Source organism: Pelecanus crispus, chromosome 1, assembly GCF_030463565.1.
Source record: "Pelecanus crispus isolate bPelCri1 chromosome 1, bPelCri1.pri, whole genome shotgun sequence".
Lineage (NCBI taxonomy): Eukaryota > Metazoa > Chordata > Aves > Pelecaniformes > Pelecanidae > Pelecanus > Pelecanus crispus.
In genome coordinates this window covers 223,299,660-223,321,650 of record NC_134643.1, presented here as the reverse complement: position 1 = coordinate 223,321,650, position 21,991 = coordinate 223,299,660, and the positions used below count along the sequence as shown (strand labels likewise).

Below are 21,991 nucleotides of genomic sequence, written 5' to 3'. Positions count from 1 at the left end.
TTACACAAAAAAAAAAAAAAAAAAAAAACCAAAACCCCAAACCAAAAAACCCCAGTCTGTTTTAACTGATGAACGGTAATTTAGAATTGTATGAACCTTCTTTCCTAAACTATGGTGCTGGTAGAGTTTTAGCTGTCCCAAAATCTCACCATGTGAAGATTCTCCAAATCCCAGTGCAAACCCTAAAGCATCGCTCTGTACCCTCCTTTGTTACTCTGTATCCCCAACAAAAACATGCATACATTTCCATAAACATATATGCATATAAAAGGACCAGGAAAGACATTCTTGTAGAATGCCTTGTTCTGTAACATGCTAAAAACTTCATTTATCAGCAACGTCAATAGTTCACGATGCTATTAAAGCATCACTAATTTGACTGGCATTCCTAATGAATACTCAACAAAAAGCAGTTACAATTTTCACATACCTTGAAAACAAACCACATCCCAACATGCTAAGCAGGGCAGGACCGCTCAGTACTATTCCAAAAGTGTAGGACTGGTAAAGAAAACTATTCATAGACCAACATAATCATATTGAAAAACAATTCACAAGTCAACTTCAAATCAAATGAAAGTGGAACAAGTGTAATATCAGACTTCCATTTGAGTATTGGGGGGGAAAAACCCCCGAAATTTGCTGCCCTCACCCCATGGCAAATACACCACCATGCAGAGATATGAAACAGTAAAAGCTCCAGCAGGACCACACTCTTAGCAATCTAAAGCCGGGTTCCTAAGTTTGGGATGTGTTGCAGACTAATTCTTAGAGGCGCACTCCGCAAATGTTCTGCCCTTTTATTCTCACATCCAGGTAAATGATGGAAATGGCTTCCCTAGACTTTTTTGTTATAGAAGAGAGTGCTAAAAACTGAAGGGACATCTGCTCAGAGTTGCCAGCTGCTTGCTGAAGTAAAAGACTGAGAGCTGCAACACAGAGTTGGTTGTGAGATACAAAAATCTTAGTTTATTTAACAATGTTGTTAACATTTAATACAAAGACACAAAACAGTTCTCTTTTTCAGGACTTTACAGACTTTATTCCATCTCCTCTACCACCCAAACTCTGCTCTCAGAGAAATGAAAGGGATAGCACTGAACCAATAAAGCAGTTACTTGAGGGGCATTAAATTTAGCTTCGCTTTTAATCCTTAGCCAACCCTATTTCCTTTTAGCAGAACTTTGTAACATTTCTATTTCCATTTTACTCCACCGATTCAACGAACAGGTACAAAAATATGGAAAATTCTAGGACAATCTAAAATTCTGTTCTACTTACAGTTTTATTTCATTTCTGAAGTCCTAGAATTCCTACAAAGGCTTCTTTGAAATGACCCCTGATTAGCCCCATTCAAGTGTTAGATGCAAGAGGTTTTATTGTTTTTTGTTTTGTTTTTTGTGTTTTTTTAAATAACCCCATAGTGGTCACAAATGTCAAACCCTGTTTTAAACATCTATAAAAGCATTTATAGACCTAGATGTCTAAGCTTAGGTCACTGAAAGAAAGGTTAACTCCCGATAGTCATTGCAATGCCTTCAGTTTTACAGCTTATTCTGGAAGTGCCACAAGAAGAATCTGAAAGATACAAGACACCAAGTTTACATAATTGGCATTAAAATAAAAACTTCTTAATCCTTACAAAGCAGTAGCTATCCATTGTGCGCAGTCACAGAGGACAGCACTTCACTGCAAACCCACTAATTTTCAGAAGGGCTGAGCATCTTTGCCTTTGGCAGCAGCTCTGAACTCAGGTCAGCTAAGGACAGCACGCGCTTACAATCCGCGCTTGCACGCCTGTGCCCTGGAAGACCCCGTCACACTGCCACACACAGACACACCGGTTGCTTCGGAACAGTTACTGCAACCTCGTGACGCGACAGACAAAAAGCCTCTTATTACAAGACCGGTGGAAATGTCCTACATCAACCGTCAGCAAGTCCTGCAGGAGCTTCAGCGGGCAACTGTCACATCTCATTTGGGTAACGAGCAGCGACATGCAACATGAGCATCCCACAAGGGCATCGCTTTAGAGGCAGGGCGGCGTGTTGCTCTCTAAAGGATCACCAACAAGATGTTCCTGTAGGTCGTTTCTCGCAGTTCAGAAGGTTAAAAGGGCTGACCTGCTCCACAGAGTACCGAGAAGATCAGAGCACACTCCCTCCCTGCCCCTGTTTTCAGAGTGTAGAACCCAGCCACCCTCATGCTCAAACTTGTTGGCAGGGTGATAAGCACAGACCTGCAAGAGCTGTTCTTGTCACTCCGCACCTTCGCTTGTTTATTGCTGCCGCGTATCCTGGGGTTTTGAACCTACTTAAATTACATCACCGGGCTCGGGCCGGTGGTTACTTTCAAAAGACCCATCACACCCACAGCTCCCAAACCGCTACCTGGAGCGACGCCATTGCAACGCTTGACGCTGCATGTGCGGATCACTTGATCTGCCCCGACAGGGATCAGCTCCGCAGCTCAGAGCAGCAACAGCTTAGGAGCAAGCAGCAGGACTCCCTATCCAGTCACCTCTTGCAGCATTCATTGCCCACAGCCACCTGCCGCGCCATGGAAAGCACGGAGTAAGCAGCAGGAAGAATTCCACTGACCAAAACTACTCCTCACAGGATGTGTTTTGCGCTTTGCTAGAAGATCAGTCAACACCACTTCCACTAGTGCTTTCAGGCTCCTTAGGGATCTGCTACAGCCACTAAACTCTCCTTAACCCTGCTCAAGTTTAAACCAGGACAGTAAGTGTTCAAATTTCAATTTTCACCAACACAATTTTCTTTTTTTTCTTTTTTAAATAAACCATGGACCAAAATCATCTTGGAGATGGAGTCAGAGCCAAGCTTTCCATTCACTAAGAGTCACCCCATCTACAGCTGAAGTTTTCCTTAATTTTAAAATGCATCCTGTATCAAATAAGGTAACCGTCCAGTGGCGAGGCAAACAGTATCTTGACTTTTTCTGGAAGAACTCTCTGTACTGCAAAGTCTTTCCCAGGGTAGGAAGAGCAACTGAAGGTAAGTTTGAGCTCTTACACCAAACAATAAATACTAATTCAGGACCAGTGGCAGCGGTCAAGATCAGTGAGTAAACACAGGGCTACTTGGAGACTTTCAGAACTGCAGGAGTATTAACAGCAACGAAGTAAAATAAGCAACGGAGGAGGAAAGCAGATGTGCACCATCCCTCCGCAACAGCCTCTCGGTGACACTCTAATCCATAACCAACAACTTCTGACCCATTTCCATTGATTTTTTTCAGCGTGTCGTCTTCCTATTTGTGGCCTTTTCCTCCCCTGCCCCCTTTTTTTTTCCTCCCCTGAGCTTTTTCTGTCTGCCCCACGACTGTTTTCTCCAGCATTTCAAGTGGGACAGTTCCACACTCACTTCAAGGCGAGAGCTGGCAGTCTCACTTCCTAGCGAGGCAGAAGAACTGGGACAACGCACCACCGCTTGAGCAGCACGGGCAAACCATGCACTAGCCAGCACTGCTGAGGCAGGGGTGGAATCGCAGCCCCGCTGTGCCTGCGCGTCTCCACAAACACAGCCCCAGAATAAGCTGCTCTTCCTCTCCCACCCAGCGCCAGCGAGGAAACACTGGCACATCTTGTAGTGCCACTGACAGGAGAGAAGCGGTACAGGTGGTGGTAGGCAAGAGGGCACACTGGCACAACCACCTAGGCAGGGTGTTGTCTCTAAGCTGTGCACTTCTGACAACAATCCCATCCAGATCGCTCGGTAACTTTACCGGGAACTGTTCCTGCTCCACTTACAGTGAAGGAAGAGATGATTTGCGGCGCTGTGAGGTGTTCTGCCCCCTTGAAAGGCCTGGGGAACCTTGCACACTAAGGGCGAAATAACAGATTCTAAGGACAGTAACTTCCCAGTGATGGCTGCAGCGTTCATATATCAGTATCTAAGAGCCTCCGAGATCAGACAATGTTACATTTACCAAGGGGCTGACCTGTCTTCCAGACAGACATGTCCACGCAGGTTACCCACGCAGCGTGGTGGTTTACACCAACAGGCAATTTTGGACAGATCACTGAACATCTTTCCGTACTTGTGATAACTACAGCTGCCTCTTCCTTCTCTAAATCACCATCATCCTGATATCACAAGATACTTCCCGTAGGAGATCTGGGATCATCTGTATCACACAAATTACAGAGGCAAAAGGCTCTGCAGGACTGAAAGGCATTGGTGTTGGAAGACAGAAGAACTTACAGCAGCATACGTCCTCCTCAGTGATCGACTTCTGCGTCTTCAAACTGCCCCGCAACTACTGGTGCTACGTCCACCTCCATCCCGTCTGAAAAACAACAGCCAACGTGAGCAGATGATGTTATCACAGGAAAGAGAGCGAGTGCCCTCTGTTGACAAGAGATGGCCAGAGCAGAAAACTCCTTTGCTGAACTTCTGAAGGAGACTGACGTGCTCATAAGTTTGTGGGTTTGTTCCAGCTCTATCAGTCAGTCACTTAAAGATGTCACTGCTTCCTACAACCTCATCTCACCCTATCTTATTAAAAAGACTTAAGTACCGGATTTAAAGGATTTAATTTTTTAATGAAGTTTCGGTGTAATAAACGGCATGATTCCTTTTAATAGCTTTAACTATGCTCTAACAGAAAGAGGCTGGATGCTGTTCTGAAACTGCTCTCAGCCATCATAAAGCCGAAAAAAGGAACAATCGCTCTATGCTACATCAACAAATAACAGAATTCTGAAACTGAGCAGCCCTGGGGATTTTAATGACTGTCACAAACCAAGAAACAGTACCGTAACAAATAAGATTAGGAAGGCAAATAAAAATGATGAAGATGGCTTTGAGACATGTGACGTACTTGCTGTTCAATTTATTTTAATTTTCAAAATGTTGGGGTTCAGAAACCTGACAACATACTCAAATGAAGGGCACTGCTAAAACACAAGGATATCACCTAAGGTTATCTTTACATTATTTAAAGTCATTCGAAGTTGTGGAACAAAGATAAACAACTGACAAAGCAAATAGATTAAGAAGTCATCCATGTGGATCAGAACAGATTAGTTATTATTCTGTTGAGCATTCTAGGCAAGCTGATAGCTAGAAATCCACAGCAGCTGCATCATTTTTCATCTTTCAGAAATGTCAGGCCATACTAAAACATTGAGATTTATATCAAAAAAGAAGCAATACTACTAAACCACTTCCCTGTTCTTCTCCCAGGTAATATACCCCCCCCCCCCCCCCCCCCCCAGTGAAAACAGCATGCAGAAAAGGCAAAATCTGAGAGACTGGGTTTTTTCCCTGACAAAAAGAAACCTTACTTCTTAAATACATGTTTGAACAACCAGTAGCATTAAGAGGCAGCATCCTTCAGAAAAGCAGATTATTTTTTTTTTTAATCTGTTCCAGTGTATTTCAATGATTCTGAATTCACACTGAACTCTGTAAGGAGAATTATTAACCTACAAATTAGGGCATTTTCAAGAAAAATACTATTATCTGTTTAGAGTGGAAATTGCTTCCTAATCCCAGCATAGACTGACAAGTTTAGGGTTTTTTTTTAATCCTAAATCAACTTCACCCTACCACTATTCCAGGAAATCATACCAGTAAGAATCAAGAATTCTTAATGCAGCGATCCCAATTCTTTTAACACAGCAGCCCTCAATCCACGGCAGGCAATGTGCTGCCTGTAGGGCCACGGGCATTTTTACAGCCTGTGGTTGTGAACAAAGACAAAACCGCTGGCGACACAGACAGGGCAGTAAGGTATCACCCACAACACGGTACTTGCTCAGTCCTGGTGTTTATGGATTAGCCAGACTGGAGAACCACAGCTTTCATATATTATTTAGTAAAACAAAAGCATTTCTTACCTTCAAACTCCCTTATCGAGTCTTCCGTTCTCACTCCAGCCATGTTGTACTGACTGCTGACAGACTGGGCTAACATGCCTTCTAACCTCTCCAGAGTGGCCTGACCTTCCGCTGTTAAATGCGACAATCCTTCTTCATAAGTGTAAAAGGTCGGGATGTCACCTTGTTCTAGTTCTGCAAAAACAAGTTCATCTTTATCAGACCTGAGTTTAGGAGCCTGGATCAAGCAGGGGTGGAGGAACAGGACAACAGCTAGGCGAGTTATGCTCAGCTTGACTGACAGAGATCAAAAGGCTGCTTACATCAGTTACGGAATATACACAGTGATGCAAACTGACCATGCCACAGCATGGGCACTGAACTTGTGCTAGCAAGTCCACTGGGAACAGGAAAGGCTGATATTTGTGCCTTGGGGCTTTTGAGAATGAGAACAATGTTTCTGCTGAATTCCAGTGATTCATGACAGATAAATTACACATTTCTGAGTTTTTACACTGTGCCATGAAGAATGCTTAGGCAAGATGACAAGGAACTTCTTAACAGACCAAACCATTCTCACGACAGATACCGTACGACAAGTTCCAGGTATCCAAGTGCTGGTAGGTATTTTGAAAGAAACAGCTGTTACAAACCGTGGGCCTCAACATCGTACTCCTCCCCTTCGTAATCGTTGTCTGAATCTTCGTCGTCTGGGTCTGGGTGCAGAGCTTGGCATTCACACATCGCTGAAAACATGGCTTCCACTGTACGAACACAAATGAACACAAACCTCCCTCGTTTCTCCAACAATACCACAACAACAGGCAAGAAATCAGAGAGACTGAGAATATTCCTTTACCAGAACCACCACAGAATCCGTATTTGAAAACATCATCCAAGCAGCCAGCAGCCATGCAAGAAACAAATCAGGTTTCCTAGCTCCAGCCTGGTGCTTTATCCTCTTAATAGCGCTTTTCCATTATTTCGCTGATGACAAAGGCTTATCTCTGGACAATTCAGCCTGTGGTTACCCACTACAGGATTCCTTGCAGCACCTAATGCATAAGATTCTTAAAACTTGGATCCAGCTGTAAGCTCCTCACCGGACGGGATACAACTGCTTTCCAGTGGTGGCCTCTGGACATTAGCATGCTCCTCATGAAACTGTCGCTGACTCAAATATCACTGTATTTGTAATTAAAAAGCTCTTTCCCATACAAGTTCTCTGCAAATGTATAGAGATAAGATTATCTGTGTCGTGTTTATACTTAAAAGTATTTTAAAACATTAGAATTTTCCTTGAGAAGCGGCTGCCTGAAATATTCCAGTTTCAAGCAAGATGAAACCATTTGCTTTGTTCTGAGCACACAGAAATCAAGTAATCAGAGAAGGACACTAAGGGATCACATCATTTACATCTCTGTACCAGAGATGTCTTCCGCATATAGCTAGGACTAAGCTAAAACACGATTTCCCTTTTCACTTACAGGCTGATTTGTCGCTAGGTACAAATCTGAATTCTGCAATTGGTTCAACATCGTCATCGCTGTCTTCCTCCTCCTCCCCTTCAGCCATGGGAGCCTCTTTTGTCTCCTCTTCTTTAGGAAAGTGAAAGATTTAAGAGAAACGTGTTTATTTTGTCCAAAAAAAAAAGTCACATTTGTTTATTCTTTCAGGAACACACACATAATCAAATCAGAAACCTGGACACAAACTGTGAAAGGCACAAACCAACCCACTCCCATCTGCATTACGTACATATGAGGTCCTCTCACAGCACCTCGACAACACTTGCAATGCACACGAAAACTTCTCTATTTATAATTTTAGGACTTTAGATTTCCATAATAGTCACATGATGTATTCGCATAGAATCATAGAATGATAGAATGCTTTGGGTTGGAAGGGACCTTTAGAGCTCACCCAGCCCAACCCCCTGCAGTGACAGGGACAGCTTTAACCAGATCAGGGTGCTCAGAGCCCCGTCCAACCTGGCCTGGAATGCTTCCAGGGATGGGGCCTCCACTGCCTCTCTGGGCAACCTGTGCCAGTGCTGCACCACCCTCAGTGTAAAACATTTCTTCCTTATATCCAGTCTAAATCTGCCCTCCTTTAGTTTAAAACCATTACTCCTTGTCCTGTCATAACAGGACAATCTTTTTGCTAAAATGATTGTCCCCATCTTTCCTATAGGCCCCTACATACTTCAGGAAAATTGCCCGATTCTTATTAAAAACAACTGTACTCAAACAACTCCCACAATTCACAATCATTATCATTTACTTGCACAACGCTATATATGTATTTTTTGAAATCATGTGAATTTTACGGATCCTTAACACTACTGTCATGAAATCAACTCGCTTCCAGTGTGGCCTCTCAGAGGACTGTGAGATTTACAGAAGACCTCTACTCGATTTCTGGCGTTCCAAGCCAGCCAGCAAGATGTCGGAGGTAGAAAGTGCACCCAGAGCCAACGACAACTGTAAGCAAAACCGTGCTTCCTGGCTTCTGAGCACTACATATATGATTAAGTAAGCAACAACGTGATGTTTTACTTTCCGTAAATATAAAAACCACAAACAAGATGGCTACAGTTCATCATTCTGTGGCTGGGGACACTGCACTGACAGCTTCAAAAGCGCAAATTATCTTCTAGAGAAAAAGAGGAATACAGTTAAGGCTGCTCCGCCCAGAGTGGCTTTTATCACATACAAAACTGGCACCACCAAGAATATGAAGAAGCCAAGAAGCTGCCAGCCAGCTGCCCCAAAAAATGAAGTGTCCAAGGAAGCTACTCAATCCTTTTCCAGCTGACACCCGCAGGCATAGATTGTTACTGCTGAGTCCAGCTCTTTGTTTTCAACATTTAAGTCAACCTCTGACTGCCTTTTTCTAAAAAAGGGGCGAGGATAAAGCACATACACACAGAGCGCAACAAAAACTTTCAGAGGAAGAACAAAATGTACCCTGCCCCACTAAGAAATGAAGATTCCTGCAGCTAAAGAAGCGGAGAGGTTTGGGTTTAACACTATTCAGCAGTTAAAATCCCAGGCCAGGGAAAGACTTGACAGCTAAACAAATCTTCTGCTTGCTGCAGAAGATTTACTGTAGCCAGAGGTCAAATACTAAAAAAAAGAAAAAAAACAAACACCCACCAAACAAAAAAAACCCACCAAAACAAAAAAAAACACCACAAAAATCAGTCTATTAAGGATTTACATATAAGAACTATTACAGGATACCCATATTTTCAAACATCATTATAAGAATGAATTAAAAGCTGGAAACAACACCATTCTTCAGACTAGGCTCAGTTTACTTCAGAATTAAGCACAGTTAAAGGAAAGTGAGGAAGATAAACCAAGAGGCGTATGTACACGTTCTCTTATTATTTGTAGTGACAGACTGTCAGAGAATAATAGCAACATGAGAGAAGGAAATAACAAAGAGTATTAATAGCTTAAAAACACCTCTGCCTCCTCAGAGTCTTGTCAATACTTTCAGTATATAGACTATCTACAGAAAAATTAAATCCCAGATTTTAACCTTTAACTATGACAACCAGTAGGCATGAAGGGGAAAGGAGAACACTCAAGACAGCACTCATTACTCTTCAAGTGAGAAGGCAGTTTATGAGACCTTAAAATATGAACAGGTCTGCCAGAAGAAAAAAAAAAAAGATACATCAAAAACATAGAAAAATCTTCATACAAACAATGAAATAGAAAGCTTGTTTTCTCTAGGTCAAAGCAAGAATTGTCAAAAGGTTGGTTTTGTAGGAAATCTACAAAGATCCATTAAGGCTGGTAACATGAGCTATTGTCTCTCTTTCTCTCTCTCTCTGGTTTTTTTTTTTTTAAGCAAGCTGTGGGAGAAAATGAATGAAAGCTTGCAGGCAAATGTGAAACAGCAGGAATTCATAAAGCCTGAAGAGGGTACCAACATTAACATCAATTCAATAAAGCAAAAATGATACCCAAGCTGGAATCACAGGGAGACTGCAGAGAAACTAAACTGCTTAAAATGAATATAAGAGAGCAGAGAACCGATTTGCAGCGGCTCCAGCTGTACGTATTCACGTGCTGAGAGCAGAACACTACAGAAGTGACTCTAAACAAGGACAAAGCTATACTGCCAAAATGACTACACTTCAGGGAAATGAAAAAGAAAATACAAGCTATTACTTGAATGAAGTATATAATTTTTAGAAACAAAATTTACTCCTTTTGAAGAGGAAATCATGCCGCTCAGGACTGCGTGGGAACACAAAGCAGCACTCCGGGCGTACCTTCGAATTTGGCATTCACCATGACGTACAAGTGCTCCCATGGGTAGGCGTTCAGGTCCCTGGAGACAGCATGTAAACTTATGGTGGGATAATCCAAGGAGAAGCCAACTCCCGAGTTTTCCAGCCAAGACAGACGACTAACAGGGAGGCGGGGGAAAAAAAAAAAAAAGGAGAGAGACACAAGTTAGAAACTAACAGAGGAGTCTCAGGTACCTGACTCACACCTGCAGAAAAGCAAACCAACCCCAAAAAGTGAGTAATTCTGGACAGGGCACTTACCCTACTCTCAGCTAATACAGAGTCCTGGACCTGCCCTGACGGGACACGGCAACTGCATTAACTGTTGGCTGCGGTAAAAGACACCTTTTCTGAAGGAATGCGAATCTGAGCACCCTAAACACGTTTCAGCTTTATCACATTTGCACTAAAGCCTGAATTTCTCTCCCTACCTCTTTATTTTCTCCTCTCTGTAGAGATCTATCATCCCAAGATAACCACAGAGGTTCCAGAGTACGATTTATAATTCAAACTATTACATGTTCTGTATTTTTTTCAAAGATAAAGAGAACATTGCAAGGAAAGGCACAATTGTAATTTCTGTAGGATTACAGATTGGATGTGGGTAGAGACTGTATGCAGAAAAACAACCAGTTTTGGAATCAGCAGAGTTAACAAAGCCAGGCTATGGTTCTTCCCCCCTCATGACTTACATGCTCTAACCTCTGCTTCCGCCCATTTTCACTCTCATCCCTAACCACAGCAAGAGACAGCACAGGTTGTCGCCACTGGGCTGCTACCTCCTTCCCATCAGAAAGATCAATGTCCATCTAGCAGCTGAGAAATCAAACTCAAGCTACTTTGGGGTGTCTGTGATCAATGAGGTCACACAGTGAACAGAAATACTAAGGGGCAGAAAGTGAGACGGCCGCTGCGTGCAAAACCCAGTGTTCGCAAGTTTTTGGAGGGATAAAAGCAATGAAATGGTCACAGAAAAGTCCTCGCCTTGGGAAATCAGGCTGAGAGCAAGAGCCAGTCAAGGGGGAGTGAGGAATTTCCTTCCTAGCCTCGACTGGCCAGTTCTCGATGTTTACAGCTGCTGATGCAGAGTCAGTACAGAGATCCAAAGCCACATTGTCCTCCCGGGTAGCCGGTTCTCCCACAGCACGACACTCCTGCAAACGCTGGCCTTTTCTATTCATTACCAGCAAGTGACTCCAGTAAAAGTTCTGCGACGTACTCAAAACACGCTGGGAGGAAGCTGGCAGACTTGTGTGTGCCTCACACAGAAATCTATTGAAAGCGAGTTACAAGGAAACTCAACGCTGTACGTGTTGAGAGCAGATGCTGCGTGAACAGAAGCCCTTGTGTCTGCAACCAAACAACTAAAGAAAACTGTAATTGAAATTCCAGAGAGATTCTTCTCCAAGAGGAACACAACATCACTAACAAGTTCAGGTGGGGCAAAAGCCCCTCAAATAATACTACCTATTTTATAAACATTTCAGAGTCTAAAGGTCCTAAAAGACAATTCACTCCTCAGCACACATTTCAGATGATGTTTTTGTTCTAACAACACTCTTCCACTGCAGAAATATATTCTATTTATAGAATCATAGAATTGTTTAGGTTGGAAAAGACCTTTAAGATCATCCAGTCCAACCATTAACCTAACACTACCAAGTCCACCACTAAACCAATTAAGGGGAGAGTAATAATTAATTTCATGTTTCCTGCCTTGGTGGCTGGATTATTTTTTAATGAAAGTAAAAACTAGGAATCATTAAGGTTGGAAAGGATCTCTAAGATCATCAATCTAACCATCAACCCAACACCACCATGCCCACTAAACCATGTCCCAGAGTGCCACGTCTGCCCGTTTTCTGAACACTTCCAGGGATGGTGACTCCACCACCTCTCCGGCCAGCCTCTTCCAATGCTTGGCCACTCCTTCAGTAAAGATATTTTTTCTAATATCCAATCTAAGCCTCCTCAACGCAACTTGAGGCCATTTCCTGTTGTCCTATTGCTAGTTATTTGGGAGAAGAGTACTTTTCCACAGTTAAAGAAAATTATGTTGCCTTAATCAACAAGCTATCTTCTTGAACTGTACAATGCAGGCAAAGAAAAATTTTTAAGGAAGTTATAAAGAGCTCAGATAACATCTTCCAGAGTAACCAAATTGATTCCTGCCTTGTGAGAACATACAGCACCCACGTGACTAATACGACATCAGAGACTTCACAGAACTTAATAACAGCAAAAAACCAACAGCCCCGTCCCCTCCCCGGTCAGTGGAAGATAGGTGCCGCGTTTTTAACGCGCCGGCCACTGTGTGCTCCCTCCCTGTGCGGTTCCCCCTTGCGTTGTTTAAAAGCACCGTTTAGAGCAGGAACGGCGCCCCCCCCCCCCCCCCAGAGCTTCCCCTCACCGCCCGCTCTGAGGGCCCCCACACACGACGGCCCCCTCACACCAGTCCCCCTCAGCCCCCTTCGGGCACGTCCCCTCAGGGGAGAGGGCCCCTCAGGGAGGGCCCCACGCTCCCCCCAGGGCACAGGACCCCTCGGGAGAGACGCCCGCACACACTCGGCCCTCCCAGCCCGTTCTCCACCAGCCCCCAGGGGAAGCCCCCATAAGTCGGCCCCCTCAGGAGAAGCCCCACAGTCCCCTCACGACGGTACCCGCGGTCCCCGCATCCCGAGGCCTCCGGGGGCCCCGAGAGCCGTAACCCCCGCGCACGCCCTCCCGCTCCGCCGCCCGCACCTCTCGGCGATGTAGAGCGTGCCGGCGCCCAGCGAGCGCCCCGCCAGCACCGCCTCCGTGTCAGGCTGCTGGTGGCGAACGCCCTCGGCCGGCGGCGGGAACCGCTTGAGGAAACTCATGGCGTCGCCGCCGCCTCCCTCCTCCACCATCTCCTCCTCCGCCGCCGCCGCCGCCGCCGCCGGAAGCGGAAGCGCCCCGACGGCCACCGGAAGCGGAACTCCTGGCCCTGCCGGGCCGCTCTAGGCGCCATCTCCATGGTGCGGGCGGGTGGCGCGTGCCCGCGCCGCTGCTGCCGCCGCCATGTTGGAGCCGTTCCCGCCACGGAGCCTGAGGCACGGGCGGGCGAGGGGCCGTGCGGCAACGCCGAAGGCTGTCCTTCTCCCCGAAGTAATGTCCCCCTTCGTCGGCGACCCGCAGGGAACGGGACGGTGTTTCACCCCAAAACGGCCACGTTCCTGAGAGTGAGTTGCGGGTTTTCTCCAGAGCAATGCGGCCTGTGTTCCAGGAGCATCTGTCTATGGCATTTTTTTGAGGAAAATTTTCGTTATCTGGAAAAGAGAAGCAAAGAGGAATGCTGAGGTCATCACAGACACTACCGCCCGATGACAGCTGATGAGCAGCGTAGGTATTTTGGCCTGTAAATCTGTCGGACAGGTGGCAAAGGGAAAAAACCAAACACAGCAGCTTTTTGGTGGCCATTATTAAATGCGGGAAAGGGAATTTTAGGTGGACGGCCACCGCCCAGTGCCTGTTAGATACACATGGAGAAGAAAAAGTCACAAGTACCTGAATTGCTTAAAGGATATCCAGTTGATTTCCCTCAGCAGCAATGAACTTGGGATCAGGAGCCCGATGCTACTACAGTATGTACCTGGTGAGCTGCCACCAGGGAGCTGGGGGTAGTCACGGGACAGCGGATTGCAGCGGCAGGAAGGCTGCTGTCCCCTCACAAGTGCTGGCCCCACTTCTTCCCCTGGATTTACACCGTTTCTGCAGGAAGTTTCTCTTACGACACATGCTACTGCAGTGAGAAATGGGGATTACACCAGTACAGCGTGAGTAAATAAATAGTAACATTCAGTCTGCACCAGCGACGTATGTCTCTGTCGGGGGTAGCTCCTGATAAATCCATCAGCAAGGCAGCACCACTGCAAACATTTCCCTGACTTTTCAGGTTGGCAAATGCTCCTGCCATAGCAAACAACTCACCACGAGCCCATGCAGCTGTTACCTTGTTGTTACGGTTTTCAATCTTCCCTTTCATCAATTTGAATTTACTTCTAAGGAGCCATTTGCTACCCAGGTTCTCACAAACACGAACCAATTATTAACAAAATTAGGTCTCCATCTTTCCCTTCTCTGGACTTTCCTAGTTACAGTCTTGGATAGCAAAGAGCCAAAGCAGCACATTCTGGAAGAAGAAAACGTGAAGAAACCAGGGGGAACAAGACCTTAACGTGGCCCTTCTAGGCTGAGCTTTCTAAAATGCTTTGGAAAGCTCCTCAGCTATGCCTACCCATTTTGGATTCTAATTATGCAAATAATTATTATTCATACAAATAACCACCTTGACCAAAATCAGAGCAGCTTCCACAATGAAGTGATATTTAAACATGGCTGGAATAGCTTGAAAAAAGTGACAGAGGCAATAGGAGATGAAGAAAAGGCAGTTTCTCGGCCATCTTCCAAGTCCACCATGCCAAGACAAGTGCTCATCTGGAAACAATAATCTACGATTCATCCGTGAATACCGATCAGACTGCAGCAGCTGGTGGGAAGAGATGCAAATATAAGTTCACCACACTTAGTGGTTATAAATCAATATTCCTGCTCATGTCCATCCCCTGTTGTCGAACGTGGCTGTCCATATCAGCCATGGAGACCCCTCACCGCCTCTGTAGTTAACTGGAAATCACACAACTCCTTTAGATTGTTTTGAATTAAAATTTCTGAATGATTGAAGTTGAATTAGGCCGATGCAGTAGAGCAATACAGCATTCATTTCTCCTCCTGCACACAACCACGAGTCTGTCTTGTGTCACATGCTGCTCTTCCAAAAGAAGACGGGGAAGAAGGCTGGTTTAAGCCCAGGCTGGGAGGTTGGTTTTGAGGCTTTAGGGAGGAGGAGAAATTTGCATCTTCCTCGTTTACAAGATCCAGATACTTCATACCCCAGTACTGAGTCTAGAATCTAACAGAACTTCAGAGTGGGTAGACACACATTTCCTGTAAGTTCACAAATGAAACAGAATGGCACGATTTGAAAGCTCTTTTCCTCAGCTGTAAGAGCTTTAAGAAGTGAGTTACAGTCCACCCCCGCACCGACGCCTGAACATTGGATGTCCAAGAGTGATTTAGTCAACTAGGGCTGTGCTTAGAGGCAACGGAGAGAAGTGGGTACCTTCACCAGGTGATTAAGTCACCTTAGGACAGTCACCTTAGGACTCGCCACCCCAGGGAGCCTGTTTCTCTGCACTGACTACAGGGCACTGCCTGCTGTAAGGTGACCCGTTCCGACTTAAAACACCGAGAGTCTATCAAAAATACAAATGTAAAAATTTGGCATTTCACACAGAGCAGCAGGATGGATTTCACAGCAATTTCTCATCACTATGGGAACATGCAGTAGCTTGACTATATAACCACAGATGCGTTCAAAGGAGAAAAAAAAAAGATTGACAGGCTTCAGTGATTCACATGGAGAGAAATCACCCTTTTCTTCGAGTCACTTCTCTCTCCCTGAGTTTTTCCTGTTAAAGTCCTAAAAGATCAATGATACCTGTTGCCACAGCCACATCTACATCTGCAGTGCTTCTCTGCAGATTTCCATCTAGCGGTTTTACGGGTCTCAGCCTAAATAAATGAACCTAGCTCCTCTCATTAGCACGATGTGGAAACCCCACAGATGTATGCTGGAACAGCCTAGCTGGGTATGGTGCCAGGTGCAGATACACCCCTTGCAAACAAATACTGGTAACAACCAGGCGGATTTTCTCCCTAGCTGTAAGAATTCACCACTAATTCAGCAATTATACAACTCCAACAGCAAACAAAATGGGCACTGTAGCATAAGGCAAGCACCAAACCCTGTTGAAGCTGCTGGGTTTTGTCATGTGACTGCAACATCACTATGAAATTAGTTATAAAAATTATGTAGAAGATGGAACACAGGCAGAAGATCATCACAACTGCAAAAATAAATCCACCAGGTCTTCCCCACTGTCAGCCAGAGCTGGTGAAAGAAAGAAAAACTCTGTCAATTGAGCTGCCGTAACAAAATCAACATAAAACACGAGTTCTCCATTCCTGTGGCAGGCAGTGTCACCGTCACAGGCTGGAACGATACGTAGCAGCCGTTATTCTCCTTATTTTAAAAGTAAAAAAGAAATCCCTCCTGTATGTGCACATGTGGTGACCATTAAAAAGCACTTGTTTCTTCCAATACACATTATACTTTGTACATTGTTATTTCAACTTTTTATTATGACAATTTACATGTCATATTTATATGAAAGAAATGACAGTAGATATTATAACAAAAACATTATGAAAGAAAAGTTACACAATTAGGCCTATAAGCTATAAAATGGCTTCAGGCCCAGCTTATACACAAAGAGTTCTGACCAGACTGTAGTGAGAGACAACGCTGAACAATTCATTAACAAAAATATTGGCACCAGCCTTAACATTATTTTTTTTTTTACTTCATTTACAAGGAATACAGTATTTAAACAGTTGTGTACTGCAAATCTAAAAACATTAGCTGTTAATAAACTGCAGTTAACCCTTTGAGCACTGAGGCCACCATGACTTCCATTTTGAAAAGTTCTAATGCATCATGTTTTGCACGCACATGATATTACTGGTGTGGGGGGGGAAAGACAGTGAAAGCACCACCCAATTTATGTGCAACAAGAATAACACTTCCAGTTTTTTTCAATGTATCTCCCCCCCTCCCACACACACACAGAGTGTGTGTCCCCTCAGCCCTTTCCCTTTGATACTGTAGCAAGTCATGATTGAAGAGAGATTGAAAAACCAAGGTTCAGGACTCAAGAAACGCAAGGGTTAAACTCTACTAAAGAGCTCAGCTTGTGGAACTTCACCATGTTAACTTTTTAGAGAAAGAAAACAACAACGAGGCCAACTGTGAATGAGACCATTTTTAAGGAACTCAAGGTTTCTTTGCAAACATATGAACAGCACACAGGAGTAAGACAAAACTATTTTGTGTAAGTGTATCTTAAATTTTGAGAGACCTATCTGGCAGGTTTTTGATCCAATTCTCACAGAATATTGGAGGATAACCATTCTGCTAGCAAGTAACCTGTTCTGTTACCTGGGAGAGAATGAATATACCCAATGTTTGTCGAATACACAGCATCTGTGCCTACGTGAGAACCGCCGTGCATACCGAGAACGGTGACGTTATGCTTTTGAATCGGTCACATACCATCTCCTGGCTGCTGTAGGAGGGCTGTGAAACACAGGTAGGAACTACCAACCGCATTGGCATTAACAACAAATCATTTTAATGCAGGTTAGGGGGAGGAGTACCATTTTAATGAACATAGTATAGGAAGAAGATACTGTACAAGATTTTAGAGTCCATATAATGAAAACTAAACAAGGCTTATAGCTTTATGATTTGATTTCCTTGTCTACCGTAACTTGAGTAGCAGATTAGTATCTATTAAGGACTTTTAACTGCTCTAACTAACAAATGGTGCACTGGTAACTAGGTCTATCGTATGTTTTAGTAGAAGGACTTTATCCCCATAGAATCATTTTAAGTCAAGTTCTGACAGACTAATCTAAGTTTAGTTGTGTGGGATACAGTAAAAGGAACAAACAACAAAGCAAACTGTGCGGGCTTCGACCGATGTCCCCAGAGGCAAACACTGTCATAATACTCTATGGACTGATCCTAATTTTCTCCACATCCACATTGCGCTGATGGAACATTACCGATTCCCTTAAGGAAGGAGACCTCAAGTAGATTTTCCTGTTACTTTGAAGGTCAGGATGAGAAAAGGGTATCGGGATGACTCTCCTAAACGGAGACCTTCCATTGGAAATACAGTCTTTAAAGGGCAAGTCAGAAGTAGTTTTTAGGCCTGTTCAAGACCTGTCTTGCAAATGGCATGGGTTTGCATACACATTTTTCCATTCCACTTCCCTCCATCTATTCCCCATCTCCTGCTGTTACTTGAAAGAGCATTCAAACAGCAGGAGAAAATGACTCTGTCTGCACCTGGGGAACCAGTGAGACTGACTATACACAAAGTGCTGCAAAGTGCACAAAGTAAACCAACTGAAGGAATAGAGCGACTCTATCGTTCAGTTCTTGTTAGTAACCTTTGGGGTTATTTGTAGCAATAGTAGATATATTCACAGACACGCATGCCTTCATTAAGCGCATGTCCCCTCTAACTGCTATATTGTCCCCTCTCCTGCTCCTCAGCTCAGGTGTGGGGTGCCAGCATTTACAAAATGATAGTCAAAAACCCAAGTTGTAGGACTTCCTTTTAATTGCAATTAAATCTGGAGTCTTTACACCACATACTCAATTATAAAAACTTCTTACCCACTTTAGAGCGTTCTATTCTGTCCCCCAGAAGCTGTACACAATCTTTTAAGTGTCATACTAAGCAATATACATCTTTTTGCAATATACAAAATAAGTTAAATTACTCTGAAGCCTTGGGACAATCAATTCCCAAGCACACATTTTTGCTGTTTGGAACTATCTCAGTTAGTTACACCTAATCTAAAATAAGAGCTTGGTAAGTGATGCGCGTTTTCAGAAGTGACTAGTAATCTTCAATACCCCAACTGCTGCACGTCCAGCTTCAGAAATAATTTTCAGTTGATAAATATTTCTGAAGCCAGAGCTCTCCGCTAGGTCTCAGATTGGATACTCAACTGTAAAGCACCAAAAATCAGTCATACAGAATCTTTCTTACATCAGTATATACTGGAAAAAAGTAAGGATAATTCCTGTTGGATTTTTTATTTCCTGCCTTCCAACATTTTAAGTGAGATACAGTCCCTACCCCAGCTGTTGGGGACGGGGAGGAAGAAAAGACTACCAGGAAATGTGGGCTTGATCCTGCAAATCCTATGTCAGACAATATCCTAAATGCTTCTATAGAAGTTTTAAACACTTAAGGAACTGCAGAATTGTGCTCCTTCAAGTGAATTGCTGGAGCTTCCCCCACCATGTTCAATGCAAATTCATTCAGAAAGTTACTGTTTTGGTTGAAGATAGTTGATCTTTTACATATACATTTATATATTTAAGGATTTTATATACCCAGTGAATTGGAAGCATACATCAAATGTAAATACATATCTAGGGTGCGCGCTGCACATTATATCCATATTACAAGCCTGTAAATAGTAGTCGCTGCACATGTACCAAAACCAGTTTTCAAGGCCTATATATTGCCATTTTGAACTAGATGATACAAATCTCTTCGTCAGACCAGTTCTTGGGGCTGGCATTACTGCCATAATTTATTTAAATTACTGTGTACAAAGTTAATTAAAAAAATGGGTGCCATAAAAATTCCTCATTTACTTTTCATAAAAGTAGTTTGTGAAAATACGTAATTTGAAACAATTATTTGAAAGTTTAGACCAGGCCTTCCAATTGAAGAGCACTGAAAACCAAGTTATAAGCACCTGAAAACAGAGGTATAAAATGGACACCCTGACAATGAACTATTAAAATTATTAAACAGTTGCAGCATCTGGATACCAATGTAGTTCAAATGATATGTGAAGATAAATCAGAACAAGTGTACCACTACCATACAGTTTTTCTTTTGTGAACATACAGTTTTTTTCCCCTTGAGGTTCTTTGAGTAAGGTCTCTCACCAAGAGTTCAGACACAGCAATCAGAAACCAGAAGTGAAGAGAAAACAAGTCCAACTAAGTCATTAGCTCCTGCTATAGGAAGAGTAACTAAGACACTTTAATGCACAGAGATCTTGAAGGTGACATACTTCATAAATGAGCAATTTAGAAAGAAGCGTCTCTCTTCCTCTCAAGTGCTGTTAGAGCAATCTTTTCATTAAAAAAATCAGGAAGATGCAGTAATTTTGTAACATAATTCAACATGTACGAAGTCAAACTGTCAAAAAGTTGATTGTTCAGCACTGATCTTCCTACGAGATTTCAACACTAAGGGGTTTTTTGGTAGTTTGGTGATGTCATTTTCCATTTTAAAATCAAGAACATGCTCAGGTTTAGAAGACTCAATAACAAGACGACAGCAACTGCGGTGAAACAGCGTTCTTAATTCTACCACCCTTCTGGTTAGATTAATGCACCACGCTCGTTAATTACAGCGGACCTACTGTGCACTTTGTGTTGCTGATAGTCACATGAGCTGCATGCAAGAAATCAAAGAGCCATCATTTATCTTGGTGACACAAAAAAAGTCCATTCCTCCACTGGATTTATAGGTTCTTCCCCTCACCAATGCTACTTCAACTGCACACAGAAATCGATTCACTTTCTTCCCAATCCGTTACACTCTGAAGAGTTCACAATTAAAAAAGACAAAGCTTTTAGTGACCACCTGTGTGGCATAAACAAAGAGTTTGTTGAATAAATGCTTTGTATGTTCAGCCAATAGCTGCTTGTTCTTGTACTTTTACATCCATTATGTTAAAAAAACTCCCTGGCCAGTTTTCACTCTGTTTCTCATCTGGTTTGAGCTTTCTGTTAGTCCAAAGCCACACCTGAAGATCACTATTCAAACACATTTAACTTCTGATCTCACGATCAGTACAGAAGATTGTAAGGACACCAGGAGGACATTTCCACTTGGGAATCACATGTACGTACTATAACAGCACGAAGCCTGTGCGGCAGTCAGCTGGCCTCACGTCAGGAAATGTCATCTTTCCAAACAGGAGACTGTACCTTTTCCACCAAGCAGGAAGCCTTAGAAATGAGAGGAGTTTGAAAATGTTTAAAGACTTTCTAGGGCATTTTTTGCAGTTTTTACTTGCACAACATTCCCACTGGTCTAAGGGAGAGGGAGAACTCTGGATCCTGAGGGCTGAAGCGCTCTCAGGTACAAAAGGTGACTTCTTAGAAGACAGAAAAGTTGTTTTTGAAAAGTGACCTATAGAAAGTAAAACTTGGTAACAACTTGTTGTTCCGCATTTTTAAAACACGATGCTCCTGATGTAAGCTTCAGTGCTCCAATTCAGCTTCCTGGTCTTTCCTGCTTTTACATCACTCCCTAACTCAGTGCTCAGTTTTTTTCCTGGTTGGTACATTCGGTATTGTAACTCTTTTGTATTTTCCTACATTCACAATTACTTGCCCACTAAGTAACATTTGGGGTTGACTCTACAAGCAAGAACGTTTGCTACAGCACTGATCAGATACTAAAAGGCTCCATCAGGCAGCAAAGAAGATTATGGCACTGCCAAAACAAATGAGAAACCATCGGTTGCACAGTGTTGCCGCACATGAATCAGACAGTTTGCACTGCAAGTATTAAAAACGCTCAGCAATTATTAACATTGAAAAGTGGAAGCCGTAGGTTCTTGCTTGTTTTAAAACACAAGTATATTAGAAATGTAGAAGCACTACATTTATGCATCACCTAAGCAAAGAGAAACACTAGAGTAGCTTAAAATGCTACATATGCTTTTAAGAACTCATTCTAAACTTCTGTGGCTTTTCACTACCCTGTTTTAATATCTGCTCAAGAAAACTAGTTAACATCAGTAAGGTGGAAAAATATTTAATCTTTAATGGAATTAAGTTCTCAGAGAGAGAGTGATCTCTCATTTTTTTAAATCACAAGTTTGCTTAGCACAGCAGATAATGAGCGAGTTCCATCTTTTTGTGTCTCTGCTAGAACCCAAATGAGTAAGAGTCATGGAGTGGTTCTGATAGAACTCGTGGAGAGAGAGGTGGGGAAACAAAAACAAGACTTTCAAGGCCAGAAGGTAGGTAATTTTTGGATCTAGGTTTTCTAGAGAGGTATTTAGTAAAGGCCAAATGCCGGTTTTATTACAAGAAAACCGAAGTGCTTAATGACTGACTAGTAAATACAATATAATGG

The 21,991-nt window shown here is 43.2% G+C and overlaps 1 protein-coding gene across 2 annotated transcripts; it reads right to left on the bottom strand.

Annotated features, from left to right (window-relative positions):
* Window positions 1–849: 849 nt before the first annotated feature.
* On the bottom strand, window positions 850–13,045 carry CLNS1A (chloride nucleotide-sensitive channel 1A). Of its 2 annotated transcripts, none has more exons than XM_075716608.1 (7): window positions 12,897–13,045; window positions 10,137–10,273; window positions 7,333–7,443; window positions 6,499–6,609; window positions 5,867–6,040; window positions 4,227–4,311; window positions 850–1,578 (listed from the first exon to the last, which is right to left on the bottom strand). In XM_075716608.1, the coding sequence occupies exons 1-6, from the start codon at window positions 13,043–13,045 to the stop codon at window positions 4,244–4,246; spliced, it is 750 nt and encodes a 249-aa protein (XP_075572723.1). In that variant the 3' UTR covers window positions 850–1,578; window positions 4,227–4,243. The 2 variants fall into 2 exon arrangements, with proteins under 2 accessions (XP_075572723.1, XP_075572730.1); XM_075716615.1 differs by having other exon boundaries at window positions 7,333–7,440.
* Between the last annotated feature and the right edge of the window lie 8,946 nt (window positions 13,046–21,991).

Bases quoted from the DNA above. Each gene is read 5' to 3' on its own strand.
- CLNS1A (XM_075716608.1), bottom strand. From the start codon at position 13,045: ATGGTGGAGGAGGGAGGCGGCGGCGACGCCATGAGTTTCCTCAAGCGG. The intron at 10,274-12,896 runs GTGCGGGCGGCG...CCTCCCTGTTAG, and splicing joins ACGCTCTACATCGCCGAGAG to TCGTCTGTCTTGGCTGGAAA. The intron at 6,041-6,498 runs GTTTGTAACAGC...TTGTTTTTGCAG, and splicing joins GTACGATGTTGAGGCCCACG to AACTAGAACAAGGTGACATC.